At 37.8% G+C, this 20,514-nt stretch overlaps 1 protein-coding gene across 1 annotated transcript in view; it reads right to left on the bottom strand.

Annotated features, from left to right (window-relative positions):
• LOC143038123 (F-box only protein 31-like) overlaps nt 1-20,514 on the bottom strand; it is a 94,468-nt gene that overhangs the window by 54,050 nt on the left and 19,904 nt on the right. The window contains exons 2-4 of the mRNA XM_076207121.1: nt 11,204-11,260; nt 8,092-8,168; nt 2,667-2,831 (exon numbers count right to left, since the gene is read on the bottom strand). Coding sequence (XP_076063236.1) covers nt 2,667-2,831; nt 8,092-8,168; nt 11,204-11,260 — 299 coding nt within the window. The remainder of the gene's footprint in view (nt 1-2,666; nt 2,832-8,091; nt 8,169-11,203; nt 11,261-20,514) is intronic.

Here is a 20,514-nt window from a genome sequence, read left to right as displayed (position 1 = left end):
CGTCCACCTCTTCACCACCGACCTGGGGCCCATTGTCTCTGAAGACCTTTCTAAGGTGGCTCTTCTCCTTCCTGATGTTCTCACTCATGGAACACACTTTCTCCACTCTTGGCCACAATGTTTTAACTACAGGTAAACATCGACTTACGATGGCCGTATGCTTCATTTGTGTTCCACCAGGTGACAGCTATCATAGTCAAGAAGCTGGTCTATGTGTGTAGCCTTCCTGTGCACTCCCATGGTCAAAGTGGAACCAACTCTCGTAACCATGATGTCAAGAAAAGTAAATCTTCCATTTTCCTCCTTCTCCATCTCAAATTGGATGGCCTCATTCCTCCCATTCAAGAAGTTAAAGAAGTGTTCCACCTCCTCTTTCTGCATTACAACAGAAACGTCATCCATGTATTGGACCTACAGTTTCAGAGATGGCGGTGCAGCTGCCATTACCTCCTTCTGGTACCGCTGCGTCACCATCTCTGTCAGCACCACCGAGATGGGTAAGCCCATGGGCGTTCCTAACTTTTGATGATAAACCTTGTCCCTGAACCTGAAAAAGGCGGAGTTCAGGCACAAACTCGTTAACTCACGAATTCCTCTGATGACAATTTCTCATTGTCCATGAAGTCCCCAGACCCTCAGTCATGGCCAGTGCAGCTTGCTTTAACAAATCTTGTGGTAAGGAAGTAACCACCGACTTAACATCAAATGACACCATACAATCCCCTTCTTCCAGGCTCATTCCATGTAGTCTTTTAACGAAATCTGAAGGCTTTGTTGAAAGACTACACTGAATGAGCTGGACAAAAGAATAGTGTGTGCAAAAACCATACACGAATTTAAGTGCAAACTAGACACTGTGAGATACAGAGATGGGACAACATGAGTGTAGCTCCCTTCCCCATAAGATACAACTAAGTAAATACAACTAAGTAAATACTGCATGGGGTTTTGATGAAGGTGAAAGATGTAGAAAGTGTAGCCAATCAGATGGTGGTGGTGTAAAATGTAAAGTGCAAGAATTGTGAGGCCCATTATGTAGGAGAGACAGATAAGAATTTGGCAACATGTCTACAAGACCATCGGAGGGCAGGGAATAGGAGGCATATGAGCTTAGCAATACTGAGACACTGTGAGGGCACAATTACAAGAACATCAGAGGGCAGTGAATAGGAGGGATATGAGCTTGGCAGTACTGAGACACTGCGAAGGCCAACAACACAAGATGGACTGGCAGAATGCAGGTATCAAGTATACAGGGGCCAGTTAAGGTGTGAGGTTATTCTTAGAAGCTTGGGTAAGAGATCAGGCTAGTGTTAATAGGTGCATGAACTTGAACCCCATTTACGAGGGCACTAGGAACAGGCTGAACAGAAAGTACCCGACACAGCAATGATGTGTTGTCCCTCTTATAGGTGATGCAACACTTTGGCCTTTTTTTCCCCACCCCTATCATGATGGTATCACTTCTGGGCTTGATCTTTGTCTTTTTGCTTGTCTCTGGACCACAACATCCTGTATTTTTGTTCTTCAGGCGAACAATGTGCTACAATGCACAAGCTGGACAATTTTGCCTCCTAGGTTTATTTATTGACATTCATATGCTGTTTCTCCTTTGTATGTGATTGCGGACTTACTCTATTGGACTATTTTATCTCTTCTGTTTTTGTATTTATTCTTTATATTTATTTATTCCTCTATACAGTACTACCTCTCATTAATGGACTAAAAGGGGGGTAACGGTGTCCGTTGATGTGAATAATCCATTGATTTGGAGTGGTTTTTGGGTGGCATAGTGATTGCACACACTAAACAACAGCACCAAAAACACCAAAAACACAGCGAAAACACCACAAATACATCTAATTGACATCCGTTAATGAGAGGTCTCACTGTATTTAGTTTTATGGATTATGTATATATGTGTATATATGTATCTATGTGTATTTTAGTGATATGTTTTTTTATGAACTGGTGTCCTACCTGGTGATGAATGTACTGTCTGGTGAGTAATGGTCGCTTTGGAGACCTTTCCCAGGGTGGCACACATGCCCTTTACATTGATTCCCTTTGCTATCTTTGTATATCCTTGAAGACGAACACCAGACAGGGTTTGAAATGTAGGAATAAACTTATTTTGACAAGTCCAGCGCTTACTTTCTTTGTCTATATATATATATATATATATATATATATATATATATATATATATATATATATATATATATATATATATATATATATATATATATATATACTGTATTACTGAGAGCCTCTCTTTTACAAATATATATATATATACTATATATAAATATATATATATAACACTCAGCTCTGCCCTGCAATACTAAAATAAAAGAGGATCTTTACTCCATAAGGAGTACTGACTGCACGAGTTTTATGCAGTCAATATCTCAGTGACTGTGTGACACTTACATACCTAAGCTACACAGCCTTTATGATTAGACAAATCTCCACTAAAAAAAGAATGTTGATAACTTTTAAATTCTAATGTCCCTCCTTTCTAATACCTTCTTTAGATATCCCTTTTACCACCTCTTTGGCACAATATTGTCCTCAAAGATTGAAACACTGGTTCTTGGTGGCAAATTACAACAATTTTGTTATCAATTTATTCAAAACTAGGGCTAGCTTCAACTTATCCCTACCTGATCCATTCGGATAATACATTCTTGAGGATGACTAGCACACATACACCGAGGAGGATTCATCACTGCATCTATTGTGAAAAGAAGAAACTCTTCCAAGGGCTTTGTCATGTCATTGTCTTCAGAGGGCCTCAAGTCAATGCACAGCAATTTTCCGTTCTCATACTGTAAAGATACATTAAAATAAATTAAAGATACATTAAAGTAAATTAAACTCATACTTCATACTGGGGTATTGACTGCATATTATCAAGTTATGCAGCAGTGATTGCATGGTAGCATGCAGCAAATAATTTAGAGACTGTTTTGTGGCTCCCCTATAGATTGAAGCCACACATTACTTGTCTATATTAAAGTAAAACCTCTACTCATTGAGGAATGTTGCTACTCTTGTATTGCACTTTGTCCCTATTTTATGCTACTCCCTTGAAACTGTCCTTTACCACTTCTACGATTCTTCTTCTTTCATCCAACGGTTGTGGCACAGGGGGCGGGGGCAGAGGAAGAATTATACAAGAGTGATTCCCATACAAGTCATAAAAGGCAACAAAGTGGGACAGAATGATGGTACTAGGGATCCTGCTCTCTGTATGCTTACCCTACTTGAAGTCAAGAAATAGGAAGAACTGGAAGGAAAACTAACAAGAATCCTAAAAATGAGGTCATTAAATGTTCATGATTGTGGGGAAGATGAGAGTAAAAGGGAAGAGATTGACAGCTTGTATGCAAGAGGGAATATGGATGTGTTAGCATGAAGTGAAACTAAGTTGAATGCAAGGAGTGATTTTGAGTTTGGAGGTGTGGTGGGTAGAATGCCAAGAATGATGAGAGTCAGGGATGGAAGGAGTGGCTCTGCTGGTATGTATTTACCTAGTTATACCATACGAGAAGGGGAGCTATGCTCATGGTAACCAGTCTTTGTATCTCACAACATCTAGTTTGTTCTTAATTTCTTGTATGGTGTTTGCACACACTATTGTTTAATCCAATTTTTCCAGACATCCACCACTCTGTGTGGAAAACAGTTTTTCTTTTCAGATCTCTTCTATAACTATCCTTCTTGAGTTTCTTTTCATATCCTCTTGTTTTTCTTTCATCACACTATAATAAGTCTTCTCTGTCAAGGACTTCCATGCCTTTCATGTTTCTATAAATGGCCAATAGATTGCCTCTTTCTCTTCTTTGTTCCAGGGTTGGTAGTTCCAGTTTAGACAATCTTTGCTCATATTTCAATTTTTATCGTTGCTCTTTGGATTCTATTTTCCTTATATTCTTTTTTGTACTGGGTGACCATAGTGTTGCAGTGTACTCCAATCTTGGTCTTATCAGTGTGACTAATATTTTCTTTACCATTATCTCATCCAAGTAATTAAAAGTCACCTTTATTGATCTTAGTAAATTAAGAGGGAGGGTGCAGGGGTGTGGAGTGTATTCAGGGATGGAATGGGTAGGAATGATTTTATGCCTTTTCCTTTTTGGCTACCTCCCTTGTAAGGGGGAAAAAGCCTTGGCATATGTATGTATGTATGTAGTAAATTATAGTTTTCTCAAACTATTTTGTTTATCTGCTTGTCTGGGGACATGTCTTTGGTGAAAATCACTCCAAGGTCCTTTTCAGAACCAACTTTCTTTACTTCCTTTGCACTAATATTATATTGTCCTGATATTCTTGTTTTACTTTTTCCAAGTAATCGGATCAGAGGAGGGATTGAGGAAGTTGGTGACAGAGTTTGGGAGAGTGTGTGATAGAAGAAAGATGAAGATAAATGTGGGTAAAAGTAAGGTGATGAGATGTACAAGGGGTGAAAGTGGCAGTAGTCTGGAAGTGAGCATTAAGGGAGAGCGACTGGAGGAAGTGGATAGTTTTAGATACTTGGGTGCAAATGTGGCAGGAAAAGGTGGAGTGAAGGTGGAGGTAGAATGTAGATTGAGAGAAGCGAGTAAATGCCTTGGTGGATTAAAAAGTGTAATGAGGAATAGACATTTGGGAATGGATGCTAAGAGGAGACTATATAAAGGAGTGATTGTGCCAACAGCACTGTATGGGGCAGAAATATGGAACATAAGAGAGGAAGAGAGAAGGAGTTTGAATGTGTTTGAGATGAGGTGTCTGAGAAGTATGGTGGGGGTTACTAGGCTGGATAGAGTGAGAAATGAGGAAGTGAGGAGGAGAACAGGGGTGGAAAGGGAGTTGGGAGATAGGGTTGATGAAAGAGTATTAGGATGGTTTGGACACATGGAAAGAATGAGTGAAGAAAGACTAGTAAAAGAGGTATGGAAGGCAGATGTGGAGGGAGTGAACATGAAGGGACGTCCTAGGAGGAGGTGGATGGATGGGGTGAAGGGGGCTTTGGGGAAGAGGGGAATGTCTGTTGAGGAAGGACGGGAGAGGACAGAAGACAGGGGTGAATGGAGAATGGTTGTATATGGATGATGTTGTGATGCATGAGGTGGAATGGGCGGGGAGATGGGGGGTGAGCAATTTTTTACGCAGCCTGAAGGGATTTCTCCCCATTTTCTCCTTTATGCATGGGGGGACGGAGAGGGGGGGTCGCCGATTTAATGAAGCGGCCTTGCTGTGGATGTGCTGTGTCTTGCGACACTGCTTCTGACCCAGGGCAGTGGACAAGGTGCAGGGATGACCCGTCATCCAGGAGGTGCTAAGATGAGAGGGAGGGTGGAGGGGTGTGGAGTGTATTCAGGGATGGAATGGGTGGGAATGATTTTATACCTTTTCCTTTTTGGCTACCTCCCTTGTAAGGGGGAAAAGCCTTGGTATATGTATGTATGTACTTTTTCCAAATTCCATTATACTACATTTTTTAATGTTGAAGTTCACTTCCCACTTTTGACTCCATTCCCAGACCTTGTCCAGGTCTCTGTAGCAATTCACATCTTTTTCCGTACTTACTTTCTTTTGACGCAGCCCGAAGGGAATTCTCCCCATCTTCTCCTCTTCTGCATGAGGGGACGGAGGGGGGAGGTCGCCAAATTTATGACACAGCCTTGCTGTGGATGTGCTGTGTCTTGCGACACTGCTTCTGACCCAGGGCAGTGGACAGGATGCAGGGATGACCCGTCATCCAGGAGGTACCAAGGTAAGAGGGAGGGAAGAGGGTGGAGGGGAATGGAATATATAGGAAATGGAATGGGTGGGAGTGGTTTCTATGTCTTTTTCTTTTTGGCTACCCCCCTGTGTAAGGGGGAAAGAGCCTTTGGTATATGAATGTACTTTCTTTAGTAGTTTTGCATTGTTAGCAAAGAAATTCATTTAACATTCTACACCTTCATCCATGTCATTTACGATGGAGGACAAAAACTTAGGTGCCAGAGTAAAAATAAAAAATTTCCTCAAATAACTTACATTATCAGGTACTTACCAGCTCTCTAGTACTTTGTTGGACACCCCATTCTCTTGATACATTCTTGGAGACTTTTGGAGACAGATGCTGCAAGATTTTGAAGCCACACAGGGTCCATATTCTTCCAAATAAGGGCACTTTCAAGACCCCATTTGGAATGAAAAATAGTGGGGCATTTTTTCAGCACCTCGTAAATTGGCTAATCAAGGGATTGCCAGGTGTTAGAGCATACTCAGATGATATAGCTGTGTTCGCTGATACATGAAGTGATCACATAAATAGGCTCAAAGGTTTACTTGACAGACTAAAACAAGCCCAGCTTATTGTAAACCTGAAGAAGTGTGCCTTTGGGAGGAGTACCATTGACTATCTAGGACATTAATTCGGCTAAAATTGTATCACACCATTAGAAGCCAGGGTGAAGGACATGATGGAATTCCAGGTCCCAAAAACAAAATGAGGTATCAGAAGATTCATGGACATGCTTGGATTCTATCAGAGGTACTGTCCATACCTTGCAGAGATAGCTGCTCCTTTAACCCACATGCTCTCTTATAATCATTTCAGGTGGGATAAAGGAGCAGATGCAGCCATTAAGGAATATAAAAAGCTTCTCTCAGATCATCCTGACTTGATAGCTCCAGATTATACATACATATACCAAGGCTTTTTCCCCCTTACAAGGGAGGTAGCCAAAAAGGAAAAGGCATAAAATCATTCCCACCCATTCCATCCCTGAATACACTCCACACCCCTCCACCCTCCCTCTTATCTTAGCACCTCCTGGATGACGGGTCATCCCTGAACCTTGTCCACTGCCCTGGGTCAGAAGCAGTGTCGCAAGACACAGCACATCCACAGCAAGGCCGCTTCATTAAATCGGCGACCCCCCCAGATTATAGTAAGACTTTTTATGTTTTCTATTATGCCAGTCATGTAGCAATAGGTGCTATGCTTGCTCAGGAAAAGGATAGTGTCATGAGGCCTTTGGGCACCTGTGCACTGGGAATTTAGTGGTGCTGCCAAAGAACCTCACAGTGAACAAAGAACATTATCTTGAGCTTCCTCATAACCATTTAGAGAAGTGTTTCACATCCTGCAAAAGTGAAATATTTATGCAGGATGGTGCACCACCTCACACTGCAAAACTGATCTATGAATGGTTTGAATGGGTGGATATTGACTACATTAAGGACTGGCCAGGTAATAGTCCTGATCTAAATGCCACAGAAACTCTAGAGCTACATTAAGTGACAATTACAGGGCTGCAACTTATCCACAATGCCCAAGCTTATTGCCCACCAAAACCTGGCTTTGATCTGTACCAAAAAGTCTCCAGAGCTGCCTTCAGTAGGCCTATGCTGTGCTGTAAAGCAAAAAATATACTCAGCTACTCTGAGCACTGAGTGTAAGGTGAAGGGTGTGTGGTGTTTAGGGTTCTAGCACAGAATTATACTCCTGTCATTTTCATGTGGTGTTTCTATGGTAAGGATTTTGGTTTCTGTATGCAGGTGTCCACTAAGAGTGGATTTGGTGCATCCTGTTATTACTTTCATGAAGTTTGTAAATTGTTTGTGTTTCTCTTGTTGCTTGTTGGGAACCATGCTGTGGAGGCACTCTCATGGGTGTTTTTTTTTATAAATTGTTTGTTGATAGCTGTTGTTGTTCCCTAGACCGTCTGGCCGAGCAGTCCTGTCTCACTAAGCAACATCATGACTGGAACAAGGTTTTCCCACAAATCCCATATACATACATACATATACCAAAGGCTTTTTTTCCCCTTACAGGAGAGGTAGCCAAAAGACAAAGGCATAGAAAGATATATAGAGAGTATATTGTGTTGTTGGCACCATGGACTCCACAATACTATCCAGCCTCTTCTGGGAGAACCTTGTAGATAGTTATTACTTTCTGTTGTCCAAAATCAGTGCTTGCAATGGATTTAAGTAGGATACATATAATCAATAATACACAACCTAAAGAAAAGTAAAATCAGAATTATATGTACTGTCAACATTACAGGTAATTCTTAACACCAAAAGAAAAAAAGACGGAAAACTTACTTTAACTTCAAAAAGGGCTCCATACAAGCCAATTTGTGCTTGAAATAGTCCAAGTAAGTCACCATATCTCCATAACACTGGAAAGAAAAACAAATGTGGACAAGGAAAACATATTATAAATACAATCTTTAGAATACAACAACCTTGAAACAAATCTCATCTTGAGCTACTCTGGTTGATAACAGCCAACTTAATTTATAGTGAAAATAATGACAATAGTAACAACTGCTGCCTCTAGCTTCACTCACTGGAAACCTGCAGCCCCACATTAGCAGCATTGGTCCTCGAGTCCAACAACAGATCACTCAAGGAAAAATCTTTGAATTGTTGTCTATCTGTGTTATATTGGTGTGAGTCAATTTCTGTATCAATGGCCATGAAGAGAGAATGGAGGATGATGAAAAGGAGAGGAAAAAGAAAAGGAAGAAGAAGAGGAGAAGGAGGATGGGGTAAGAGTATGACAGAAAATTTTGAAAGTAATAAAAAGATGTTTTGGAAGAAAATTAGAGAGAAAGAGTTGGTGAATCTAGTAGAGAAGAAGAGGTAAAAGGTGCAGATGGAGAGATGATAATGGAAGAGATGACAGTAACAGGAAGATAGGCAGAGTATTTTAGAGAGTTGCTAAATGTGAAGGAGGATAGGGAGAGAAAGGTAGTTGCAGTGGGAAGTGCTAAGAAAATGACAGTTATGAATGAGGAAAATGGAGGAGAAATAAGGAAAGATGAGGTGAAAGCAGTTATCAACATGATGAGAGCAGGTAAGGCACCTGGGTTGGATGGGTGTCATGCGGGGCATCTAAAAAACAGAGGCACAGTGATGGTGGACTGGCTGGTAAGGTTCTTTAATGTTTGTCTGCAAGAGGGTAGAGTGCTGGAGGACTGGAGGAGTGCATGTATAGTTCCACTTTACAAGGGAAAAGGGGACAAGTGTGAGTGTAGTAGTTTCAGAGGGATCCATTTGTTGAATGTAGTTGGGAGGGTTTATGGGAGGGTCTTGATTGAGAGGATTAGGAGAGGAAGAGAGGGAGTAATTGGTGAGGAACAGTGTGGGTTTAGGACAGGTAGGGGTTGCGTGGATCAGATTTTTGTGGTAAGGCAGATATGTGAGAAAGCTTTAGCAAAAAGTAAGGGTGTTTTTTTAGGCCTTTATGGATTTGGAAAAGGCTTATGATAGAGTAGACAGGAAGACACTGTGGGAGGTATTGCATATATATAGGATAGGAGGAAAGCTGTTAAGAGCAGTTGAGAGTTTTTACGATAGTAGCAGAGCTTGTGTTAGAATTAAAAATGGAAAGAAAGAATGGTTTGAGGTAAAGGTGGGACTTCACCAGGAATGTGTTATATCACCTTGGCTGTTCAATCTATACATGGATGGGGTGGTGTGAGAGGTAAATGTAAGGGTAATGGGCCAGGGATTGGAGATGGTTAAAGAAAATGGAGAAAAATGGGAGATAAGCCAGTTGTTGTTTGCTGACAACACTGTGCTTGTGGCAGGATCAGAGGAGGGATTAAGGAAGTTAGTGATGGAGTTTGGGAAGGTGTGCAAAAGAAGGAAGTTGAAGATAAATGTGGGTAAAAGTAAGGTGATGAGATGTACAAGGGGAGAATGTGGCAGCAAATTGGAAGTGAGTATTAAGGAAGAGAGACTGGAGGAAGTGGATAGCTTTAGATACTTGGGTGCAAATGTGGCGGGAAAGGGAGGAGTGGAAGTGGAGGTAGAATGTAGATTGAGAGAAGCCTTGGGGGATTAAAAAGTATAATGGGAAATAGACATTTGAGAATGGATGCTAAAAGGAGATTGTATGAAGAGGTGATTGTGCCAACAGCACTGTATGGGGCAGAAACATGGAACATAAGAGAGGAAAAGTTTAAATGTGTTTGAGATGAAATGCCTGAGAGGTATGGCAGTTATTAGGCTGGAGAGAGTGAGAAACGAGATGAGTGGGAGAGTGGAGGTGGAAAAGGAGTTGGGAGATAGGGTTGTACACATGGTAAGAATGAGGGAAGAAAGATTGGTAAAAGGGGTGTGGAAGGCAGAGGTTGAAGGAGTGAACATGTGGGGGCAACCAAGAATGAGATGGATAGAAGGGGTAAAAGGGGCATCGGGAAATAGTGGATGGTCTGTGGAGGAAGGTTGAAGACAGAAGATAAAGGTAAGTGAAGAATGGTTGTGTATGGATGATGTGATGCATGGGAGTGGGTGGGGGATTGAGGGTGAGGGAGTATGTGTGAATGATATTTTGACACAGCCCAAAGGGATTTCTCCCCATATTCTTTTTTTCTGGGTGAGGTGACAGAGAGGGGGAATCACCAATTAAATGAAGCAGCCTTGCTGTGGATGTGCTGTGTCTTGCTACATTGCTCCTGACACAGGACATTGGGAGAGATGCAAGGATGACCCATCATCTAGGAGGAACCAAAATAAGGAGGGAGGGGGGTGAATGGGAGTGGAGTATGTAGGGATGGAATAGGTGGGAGTGATTTTATGCCCATGTTTTTTGGCTACCTCCCTGGTAAGGGGGAAAAAGCTGCTGGTATATATATGTACTTGATTTTCCTTCCAAACATTTCTAAATTTATGGTCAACAAAATTTTATCATATTTATAAAAGACAGAGTTCTTATAGCACCTTTTAATACATTTTAACAAAAGAAGTTACCAAAAACAACAAATATAACTTCAACAGGTACAATCTTGAGTTATTAGTGTAAAGCACCAGTAAAGCGAACTGTTATAGGAATTTTTTTGCAGTGATGATGGTCAAGGAAGACTGAAGATATTATTCAAAACAGTTTTAATGACTGTGTGGAGATCTCTGAGGAATAAAATCACCTAGCATTATCCATATACTACACATGCATATATCAAAATGATTTTCCCCTTTATAAAGGGGTGACAGAGGAAGAATTAAATCATATGCCCACCCTCCATTCATCCTAAACCCTGTTGTAATCCCTCCCATCTTAGCATTTCATGGATAAAGGGTTATCCGTTCCCTGCAACACTGCTAATATCAAAGGGAATACTGAAGACACAAGACACTCAACTATAAAGTAATAAAGCCACACAGAAGCTTTCTTAAATCAAGTCTGAATATCTTAGTGGATACTTACGTTCAGTATACAACTTTTGGAAGGATTCGACAGGTCCTAGATGTGACACTCCATAGTCTGAAACAAATGCCGAAAATGAAGTTACCAGCATACAAGATTGTCATAGTATACAAGATTGGAGTTGTGCTCATGGGGTCCTGTTTCTTTGCCTCCACTCGACAAACTTTGTATTAAATTCATTTATGCTGTTGGCCTAGATTATGTTTTCACCCAAACTGTCCTGTAAGTCTTCACATCTACATGGAAACCTAAACTTCCTAACATCTATCAAACCCATTTGCTTTACTCAGTTTTTTGACTATGACCTCTTACTGATCTTTCATCCCATACTAGCAAATCCTCTGTACATTTTTTAATACCTTTCTTTGATCTAGATATCTTTATCATGTATCTACCTAGTTTAACTAGTTGTATTATACAGGAAGGGAGCTGTGCTCGTGGTGACCCATCTTTGTATCTCTCAGCATCAAGTTTTTTCTTAAAATCTTGAAAAGTGTTTGCACACACTGTTTCTTTGTCTAATTTGTTCCAAGTATCTATCACTTTATGTGGGAAGCTATTTTTTCAGATCACTTCTGTAATAATCTTTTTTTAGTTTCTTTTCATGTCCTCTTGATTTTCCATTGTCCCATTTCAATAAATCATTCTTATCTAAGATTTCCATTCCCTTCATAATTCTATAGATAGTTAGTAGGTATCCTCTTTCCCTTCTTTGTTCCAGAGTTGGTATTCTAATTTGGACAGTGTTGCCTGCCTCTCTTTGCTCTTCCAATATAAAAGCCTCAGTTTTCTCAATCCTTCCTCATATAACTTGTCATTCAGACTTGAGATCACCTTCAATGCTGCTCTTTATATTTTTTATATTTTTTCTAAGAATATCATTTAGAAATGATAGGCACACAGTTCTATGCAATAACCCTCAATTTCACTCACATATCTTGTTATATCACACAAGCACTACTACCAGTCAAATGAAAAAAATATATATATATATATATGTGTGTATACATATATATATATATATATCATATATACATATATAGTATATATATATATATATACTGTGTATATATATATATACATATATATATATATATATAATTATTTCAACAAGAATCCACTGTGTTGGATAAGAAATGAAATAGATGATATCCATATATTTCAACCACGGACTGTGATCCTCTTCAGTGGAATACAGAGTAGTGGAGCAAAAGGCATGTCTTATATACAGAGAAAGAAGGAACATGGGCAGGGCTCAAGTGGCGTCTAATGCCACTGAAGAGGATCACAGTCCGTGATCGAAATATATGGATATCATCTATTTCATTTCTTCTTATCCAACACAGTGGGTTCTTGTTGAAATTTACGAGTGTGTTACGACATTACTTTGTAGCTATATATACATATACAGGTAGTTCTCTTTATATGCGGGGGTTCCGTTCCACGGACCCCCCGCATATAACGAATTCGCATATATCGAACTATTGAACCTATGGGAAAAAGGGGGATACGTTCTCAACTCGGATTGAATTTTTTTTTTTTTTTTTTTTTTTTTTTTTTTACATATTTTATTTTGGCAAAGGGCTTACATACTGCATCTCATATATGTTTACATACATTTTAGCACAAGGCAATGGATTAGGGGCTGAGTGGTGCAGGCTCATCGGGGTCTTCTTCATCATGTGAAGTTTGTAACAATGCTTCAGGAGAGAAAACCTCATGTGAAGAGGACCCCGGTAGGTGCAGTGACATCTCAGAGCTGGCAGGTGAGGTCGGGACAGGGGTTGAATGGAGAGGTGTAGGAGTTCCTGATGGCGTGGGTGACTTATTTCGCCAAGCGTATTTTCTTCAGCTGTTTGAAAAATCAGTCTGTTTACAATTCACATTTCAGACTGCTTGCTACGCTTAAACTGACTGTTGATGTGCTCTGGAGATACACAGGCAGGCTTACTGCTTAGAGTTTATCCAGTGCGGAGAATAAACGATAATTCTTGCAGAGAGTGAAAATTGACGAAATTAATTGGGGCAGTAATAAGTATCAAAAATTAATTTGTTTGTGAAAAAAATAATTAATTTGTGTATCAAAAAAGCTTAATTACCTGCAGAAAGACAATGGTTTGGCCTATGAAACAGGAAGGATGCCTAAGACGATGCCATCTGTACAGCTGCCGGTGTTGTTGTTGTGATAACGCCGCAGTGATGCCAGCTCTACCTAGCTGATGCAGCCAGTGTTACCACACGGCTTTATGCGCACCAACTTCAAATATATAATAGGTATTTTGAAAAAAAATAATCGGCCGCGACTATTTTTTTTTTTTTTTTTAGGTCAAATCGCATATCTTCGAATATATCCCCGCACATATCGAAAAGTGGTGCAAATTCTTGAATCGCATATACGCGAATTCGCATATATCGAAGTCGCATATATCGAGAACTACCTGTATTCGTAAAAGTGGGCAGTAATTCTTCTTTTATACATGTTGAGTTAAATTTGATCACAGCTTGAGCTAGAATCAACTTCTTGTTGATAGACTCAAGTTTTCTTATCAAAGATCTCAGGTCACTGGGGAGGCAAAATAAAATGCTACCATAGAACATTTTGCTCATCTTAGAGCATTTTCAAGTACAAAATATATTTGGTACAAAGCAGTTACAAGTTAAATACAAACTAAAGTAAGAATTGGGAGAGGTTACAAAAAGTTAGGGGGAGATTTTGTCCATAGGTGGACTTGGTGGGACTCTCTCCCTAGTTTTTCTGGTGTTGTTTGTAGTATGGGCCTAATGTCCATGGACTGACTTGGTGATATTCTGTCTGTTCTTCTTCTGGAATTGTATGTACTTACCTAGTTGTACTTTCATGAAAGGGAGCTACACTCATGGTGTGCCTTTGCATCTCACAGTGTCTAGTTTGCTCTTAAATTCGTGAATGGTTTTTGCACATACTATTGTTTCATCCAGTTTGTTCCAGGTGTCCACCACTCTGTGTGGAAAACTGTTTTTCAGATCTCTTCTCTAACTAGCTTTTTGAGTTTCTTTCCATGTCCTCTTGGGTTTCTCTTGTCCAAATTTAACAAGTCCTCTCTATTGAGTATTTCTGTGCCCTTCATGATTCTTTAGATGGTCAGTAGGTCGCCTCTCTCTCTTACAAAGGATTACAAAGGATTATAAAGGCGAAGCATGCCAACAGGAGACCTTTTGGTCCATATCTAGGTCGGATGCAAAAAAAAATCATAATAAAATAATAAATAAAAACTATAATAATGTAAATAACAAATAAAATACATAAATGCATAGGTATAGTTAAATAATAAACAAACAGGTGAATAGTTAAATAATAATAAATTGACATATAACTAATAATAAATGAAAATCAGACAAATGATAGCAAAACAAAAACAAATAATATAAAATGAATTATAATCATTACAGCATCTTGCTTAGGTGTTTATCTAAATGATTCTTAAAGTTTCGAACTGAACTACATTGCACTACCTGTGCAGGAAGTTTATTCCATTCATTAACTACACGGTTGGCAAAGTTGTTTCTACCTAATCCAAATTGAATCTATTTCCGGACAGTTTGAGACCATTGTTTCTTGTCTGATTCTCATTCAATGTGAAAATTTTGTCACTTTTGATGTTGTCAATTCCCTTTAGAATTTTAAAGACCTGTATCAAGTCACCTCTGAGTCTACACTTTTTTAGGGAAAACAGATTCATATGTTTTAGTCAATTTTCGTATGATTTATTTTTTATATTTGGAATCAGTTTTGTGCCTCGCCTTTGTACTTTTTCCAGTCTGTCAATGTCTTTAATGAGATTCGGTGACCATACGGAAACAGCATATTCCAAATGTGGACGAACTAACGATTTATATAGCTTGTTAATGAGTGATGGACTTTTGAAATCAAAAGATCTCGCAATCAGTCCTAGAATCTTATTTGCTTTCTCAGAGGCTGAAATACACTGCTTGGATGATTTGAGGTCATTACTGATAATTACGCCGAGATCTTTTTCACTATCCACTTTTGTTAACGAATTTCCAAATAACTTATAATCGTACTTACTGTTATTTCTATCTATGTGCATTACCTTGCATTTACTTGTGTTAAATTTCATTAGCCACTTTTCAGACCATTCTTTGCTCCAAAGTCAGTAACTCCAATTTAGCCTGTCTCTCTTCATATGACAAGACTGAAAGTGCTGGAGCCATTTTTGTGGTTGCTATCAGGATTCTTTCAATTTTATATTCTTTTTGGTACTGGGTGACCACAATGTCGTCACATATTCTAGTCTAGGCCTTTTCAGTGTGAATGACATTTTTTTAATCATTTCTTGGTCCAAATAGGTAAATGCCACTTTTATTGATTTTAGCAAGTTATAGGATTCTCCGATAATTTTGTTTATTTGTTTATCAGAGGGCAAGTCGTTTGAGATAATTACTTCCAGATCTTTTTCAGATCCCACTTTCTTTACCTCCTTAGTTCCAATTTTATATTGTCCTGATATTATATTTTTACTTTTTCCGAACTCTTTTATGCTACACTTCTTAATGTTGAAGTCCACTTCCCATTTCTGACTCCACTTCCAAACCTTATTCAGGTCTTCCTGTAGTGATTCGCAATCCATTTTGGTTTTAACTTTCCTCAACAATTTAGCATCATCTGCAAAGAAGCTCATGTAACATTCCACATCATCATCCATGTCATTCACATAAATAGCAAACATTATTGGAGCCAATACAGATCCTTGCGGAACTCCACTAATCACCTCCTTCCAACCTGAATATTTTTCTCTAAGTACTATTCTCATCTTTCTACCATTCAGGAAGTCCTCCATCCAGTTTAGTAGGTTGCCTTGTATCCCTCCTATGTTTTCCAATTTCTAAAATAATTTTTTGTGTGGTACCTTGTCGAAAGCTTTTTGTAAGTCCAAGAAAGCACAATCAGCTCATCCATCACTTTCTTGTATTATATCTATTAGTCTTGAGTAAAAACAGATCAAATTCGTGGTACATCTTTCCTGTCTGAACCCAAATTGTCTCAGGTTTATTATATTATTTTCTTCCAGGTTTTTTACCCATCTATTCTTGACAATTTTCTCACAAATTAAGGCTACAGTGCTTGTTAGTGAGACTGGTCTATAATTAGTTGATTCTTCCTCGTTTCCTCCTTTATATATTGGTACAATGTTGGCATTTTTCCAGTCTTTTGGTATCTTTCTTTCTTTAAGTGAGCAACTTATTATGTTACATATTTTGTCCATTAGTTCTTCTTTGCATTCTTTTAATATCCAGTTTGCAATTCCATCCGGGCCATGCAATTTCCTAACATCAAGGTTTGTCAATTGCTCCATTATTTCTTTTTGTGTTATTATTATTTCCTTCATGGGGGGACATCACACTTTGCTTCCTTTGTCCCATTACTGTCCCTTCTCTCTAGTGAAAACTGACTTGAAGCGATTATTCATGACTTTGGCCATTTCTAGATCTTCTGTGTATTCTGTATTTCCTTGGCATAGTTTCACCATTTCCTCTTTATTTTTAAGTTTATCATTCACATATCTATTGAATAGTTTGAGTTGCTGTTTGCATTTTTCTATAATGTCTTTTTCATAGTTCCTTTTTCCTCTCTTCACACTTTTACATACTCATTTCTATAGTTTATATGTATTTGCCATTTTCCAGGTTTTTTATCTTTTCTCCATCTTTTCCAAGTTTTGTCTCTTCTATCTTTTGCCTCACTGCATTTTCTGTTGAACCAGCATTTAGTGTACTCTTTTTTCTATCGTGGCAAATACCTATTCACTCCTTCATTATAGTTGTCTATCAAGATCTCCCATTTCTCTTCCACTTTTGTCCCTTCCATGTAGAATATTCCCCAATTTGCATTTTGAAATAATTTCTTTAGTTCTCCAAGGTCAGATTTGTTGAACATCAATCTTCCTTTTCTATACTTTCCATTTCTCCCCACATATATTTCTTCTTTTAGTTCAGTCTTTATAAGTATATGGTCACTCTTTACAAGTGCTGTCTTGTATTCAATTTTATCCACAATTTCAGATTCTGTTGTTAATATTAAATCCAGTCTCGATGGTTCTTCATTTCTTCTGTATCTGGTGTTTTCATTGAGCCATAGTGTCATTGTATATTCCATGTGATTATAAATCTATGCTGGTTATGGGAAGCAAGTAATTTTGTTTTGATTCTTCCTGCTACCAGTCTTTCCATCAGCTTGGATATTGTGGTTAGTATTGAAAATTGTCTCTATAATATGAGCTTTTCTGAAGGTTTGTTCAGTTTTGATAGAGGAATTATGTGACCTAATTTTCAATTAAATGGGTTTTTATGTAAACTACAGTAGTTGAATAAGTTCATTAAAGTTCTTGTAGCTATTTTCTTCTAATATTTTCTAATTGTGATGTCTGTGAGTATCTGTCTGGTGTTTCTTGTTTTGTAAGAGAAGGGAATGCTGTTGAGTGTGTTATGAATCCACCCTTGTGTCTTGTGTCTTCTCTTTTTTGTTGTGTAGTCCATGAATGAGGGTGTTATTATTTGTGGTTTTAGATTTGTTTCTTGAATTAATACTATAGGTCAAAGCTCCCAAACCTAACACCTTTGAGACTGGTGCTGAGCTGAGTAATAGAGTTTTCCAATTTTTAGAACATTAGTTTGGGATGACCCTCCCTTGATGTTTTTTGATGTATCTGGTGTTTTCATTGACCCATTGTGTCATTGTATATTCCATGTGATTATGAATCTATGCTGGTTGGGGGAAGCAAGTAATTTTATTTTGGTTCCTGCTACCAGTGTTTCCATCAGCTTGGATATTGTGGTTAGTATTGAAAATTGTCTCTATAATATGAGCTTTTCTGAAGGTTTGTTCAGTTTTGATATAGGAATTATGTGAGCTAATTTTCAATTAAATGGATTTTTGTGTAAACTACAGTAGTTGAATAAGTTCATTAAAGTTCTTGTAGCTATTAATTTTCTTTTAATATTTTCCAATTGTGATGTCTGTGAGTATCTGTCTGGTGTTTCTTGTTTTCTTAGAGAAGGGAATGCTGTTGAATGTGTTATGAGTCCACCCTTGTGTCTTGTGTGGTCTTCTCTTTTTTGTTGTGTAGTCCATGAATGAGGGTGTTATTATTTGTGGTTTCAGATTTGTTTCTTGAATTAATACTATAGGTCACAGCTCCCAAACCTAACACCTTTGGGACTGGTGCTGAGCTGAGTAATAGAGTTTTCCAATTTTTAGAACACTAGTTTGGATGACCCTCCCTTGATGTTTCTTGATGTTTGGGAGCCATAATAGCAATAACAGGGCTATACAGATACAGTAGATACAAGAAATAACAATGGACTCTACACCACAGTACTATCACAGACATCTAGAATGAGATCTGGAGTGCAGTGCTTTTTCGATAAGTTTGAAGTAAACACCTAGTTTTGTATTTCAGAATAGGGAGCTTTGTTTATCAAGTGACAGAAATTATAGAATAATTTCACTTAGTGATCAATACACAAAATGGAGAATGAGGACAAAAATATGGTGAAGCAGTGAAGACTGGATGTAAGCAGGGTTGAATCACCATTAGGTGTCATCCCAAAAAGAAGTTGCAACATGGAAATGCCAAAATCCAATCTAAGGTATGAAAACATTGCATTTTTAGGGTTTGTAAAAGGGAATACTAGACAGAGATATAGAATTGGAAAGAGAATCAAGGTATAAAAACATCCTAAGAAATCAGGAGATTACAGAATCAATAAATTAAATTATAGATATGAGAGCAGAATACAGGGCAATGTATAAAGAAGTGAACCAGTTGAAAAGACAAAATGCTGAAACCAACAGAGAGCTTAATGATCTAAAAAAAAGGGAATTAAACATAATCAAAAGTGAGAACAAAAGAATGAAAAATTAAGATACAAACAAAAATGAGGCTTTGAAAAAAGAAGTAAAAGAACAAATACAAGCGGTGACCAAGAAAGTAAGGGAAACCATAAAAGAGACAGATCTCCAAGAAATAAAAAATCAATGGAAAGTGGAACAAAAGAAAAAAAAAAAAACTTTTAAAGAAATAGTATAACAAGTGAAAGAGAATGTAAAAGAAACAGTCATTAAAGTAATCAAGAAAAGATAATTAGGTCAGAGACACAATGGATAAAAAAAAAATTGCATAGTAGTTTATGGTATTAAAGAAAAACACAATGTAGCTAGATACCAAAGAGAAAAGAAATTGCAAAAGAAATTCTGAAAGAGATACAAGAGGAGGGGCAAGAAATGGGAAAAGAAATAGAGGAATTGCATAGAATGGGACTATACTCTAATGAAAAAAATAGACCACTAAAAATCAAACTAAGGTCTCAAATGATAGCAGAAGTACTATCTAAATCAGCAAAGCTGGCAAAAAGTGAAAATTACAAAAATATATGGATAAAAAAAAGAGCAATAAGAGAGGGAAAAGACACTAAGAAATTAAGCAAATTAAAAGCCGAGAAGAACAGAGACCAAAAAGAACAAGTGTTTTTGGAGAGTACTAGACCTGAGGCTAAGAAAATGGTATATATATATATATATATATATATATACATATATATATATATATATATATATAATATATATTATATATATACATATATATATATATATTATATATATATAGACATATATATATATATATATATATATATATATATATATATACACACACATACAAAGGGAACACAAGATACAAAAAAGAAGAAATTAAAAATAATGTATACCAACATAGTTGGCATGATTTCAGGACTAAATGAATTAAACAACTATTTGGTGGAAGAAAAGCTGGATATAATGAGAATTCTGGAGATGAAACTAAAAAGTCCACTACCACCAAATACTGTGGGACAAGGTTTATATAATCACTGGATAAAAAATAGAAAGAAGAAACAGGGTGGAGTAATGTTTTTTTACTAAGAAAGGCTTAAATGTGACTAAGATAACAGAAGAAAATAATGTGGAATTGATTATGATAAAAGTTGAAAAAAATTACATGAAAAACAGAAATTTTTTTGTGATATATGTGCCTCCAAAAACATATTCTTGGAAAGAGAGTGACCATTCCAAAATGTTGGAAGACACAAAGCATGCATTAAATGAATTACTGAAAGGAGGAAATATAGTAATTCTTCTTCTTTTCCTGTTGACATTTCCCATTTTCATATGGGGTCACCATTCCTCGCTAGCCATTTCCATTGGTTTTGGTCCATCACCTGCTCCTCCTCCAGCTGTTTCTCCTTAAGGTCCTCTCTCAGTCTGTCCTTCCAGCGCA

The sequence above is a fragment of the Oratosquilla oratoria genome, chromosome 23 (assembly GCF_046742065.1).
Source record: "Oratosquilla oratoria isolate Oo_2021 chromosome 23, ASM4674206v1, whole genome shotgun sequence".
NCBI lineage: Eukaryota > Metazoa > Arthropoda > Malacostraca > Stomatopoda > Squillidae > Oratosquilla > Oratosquilla oratoria.
This window is presented reverse-complemented; position numbering and strand designations above follow the sequence as displayed.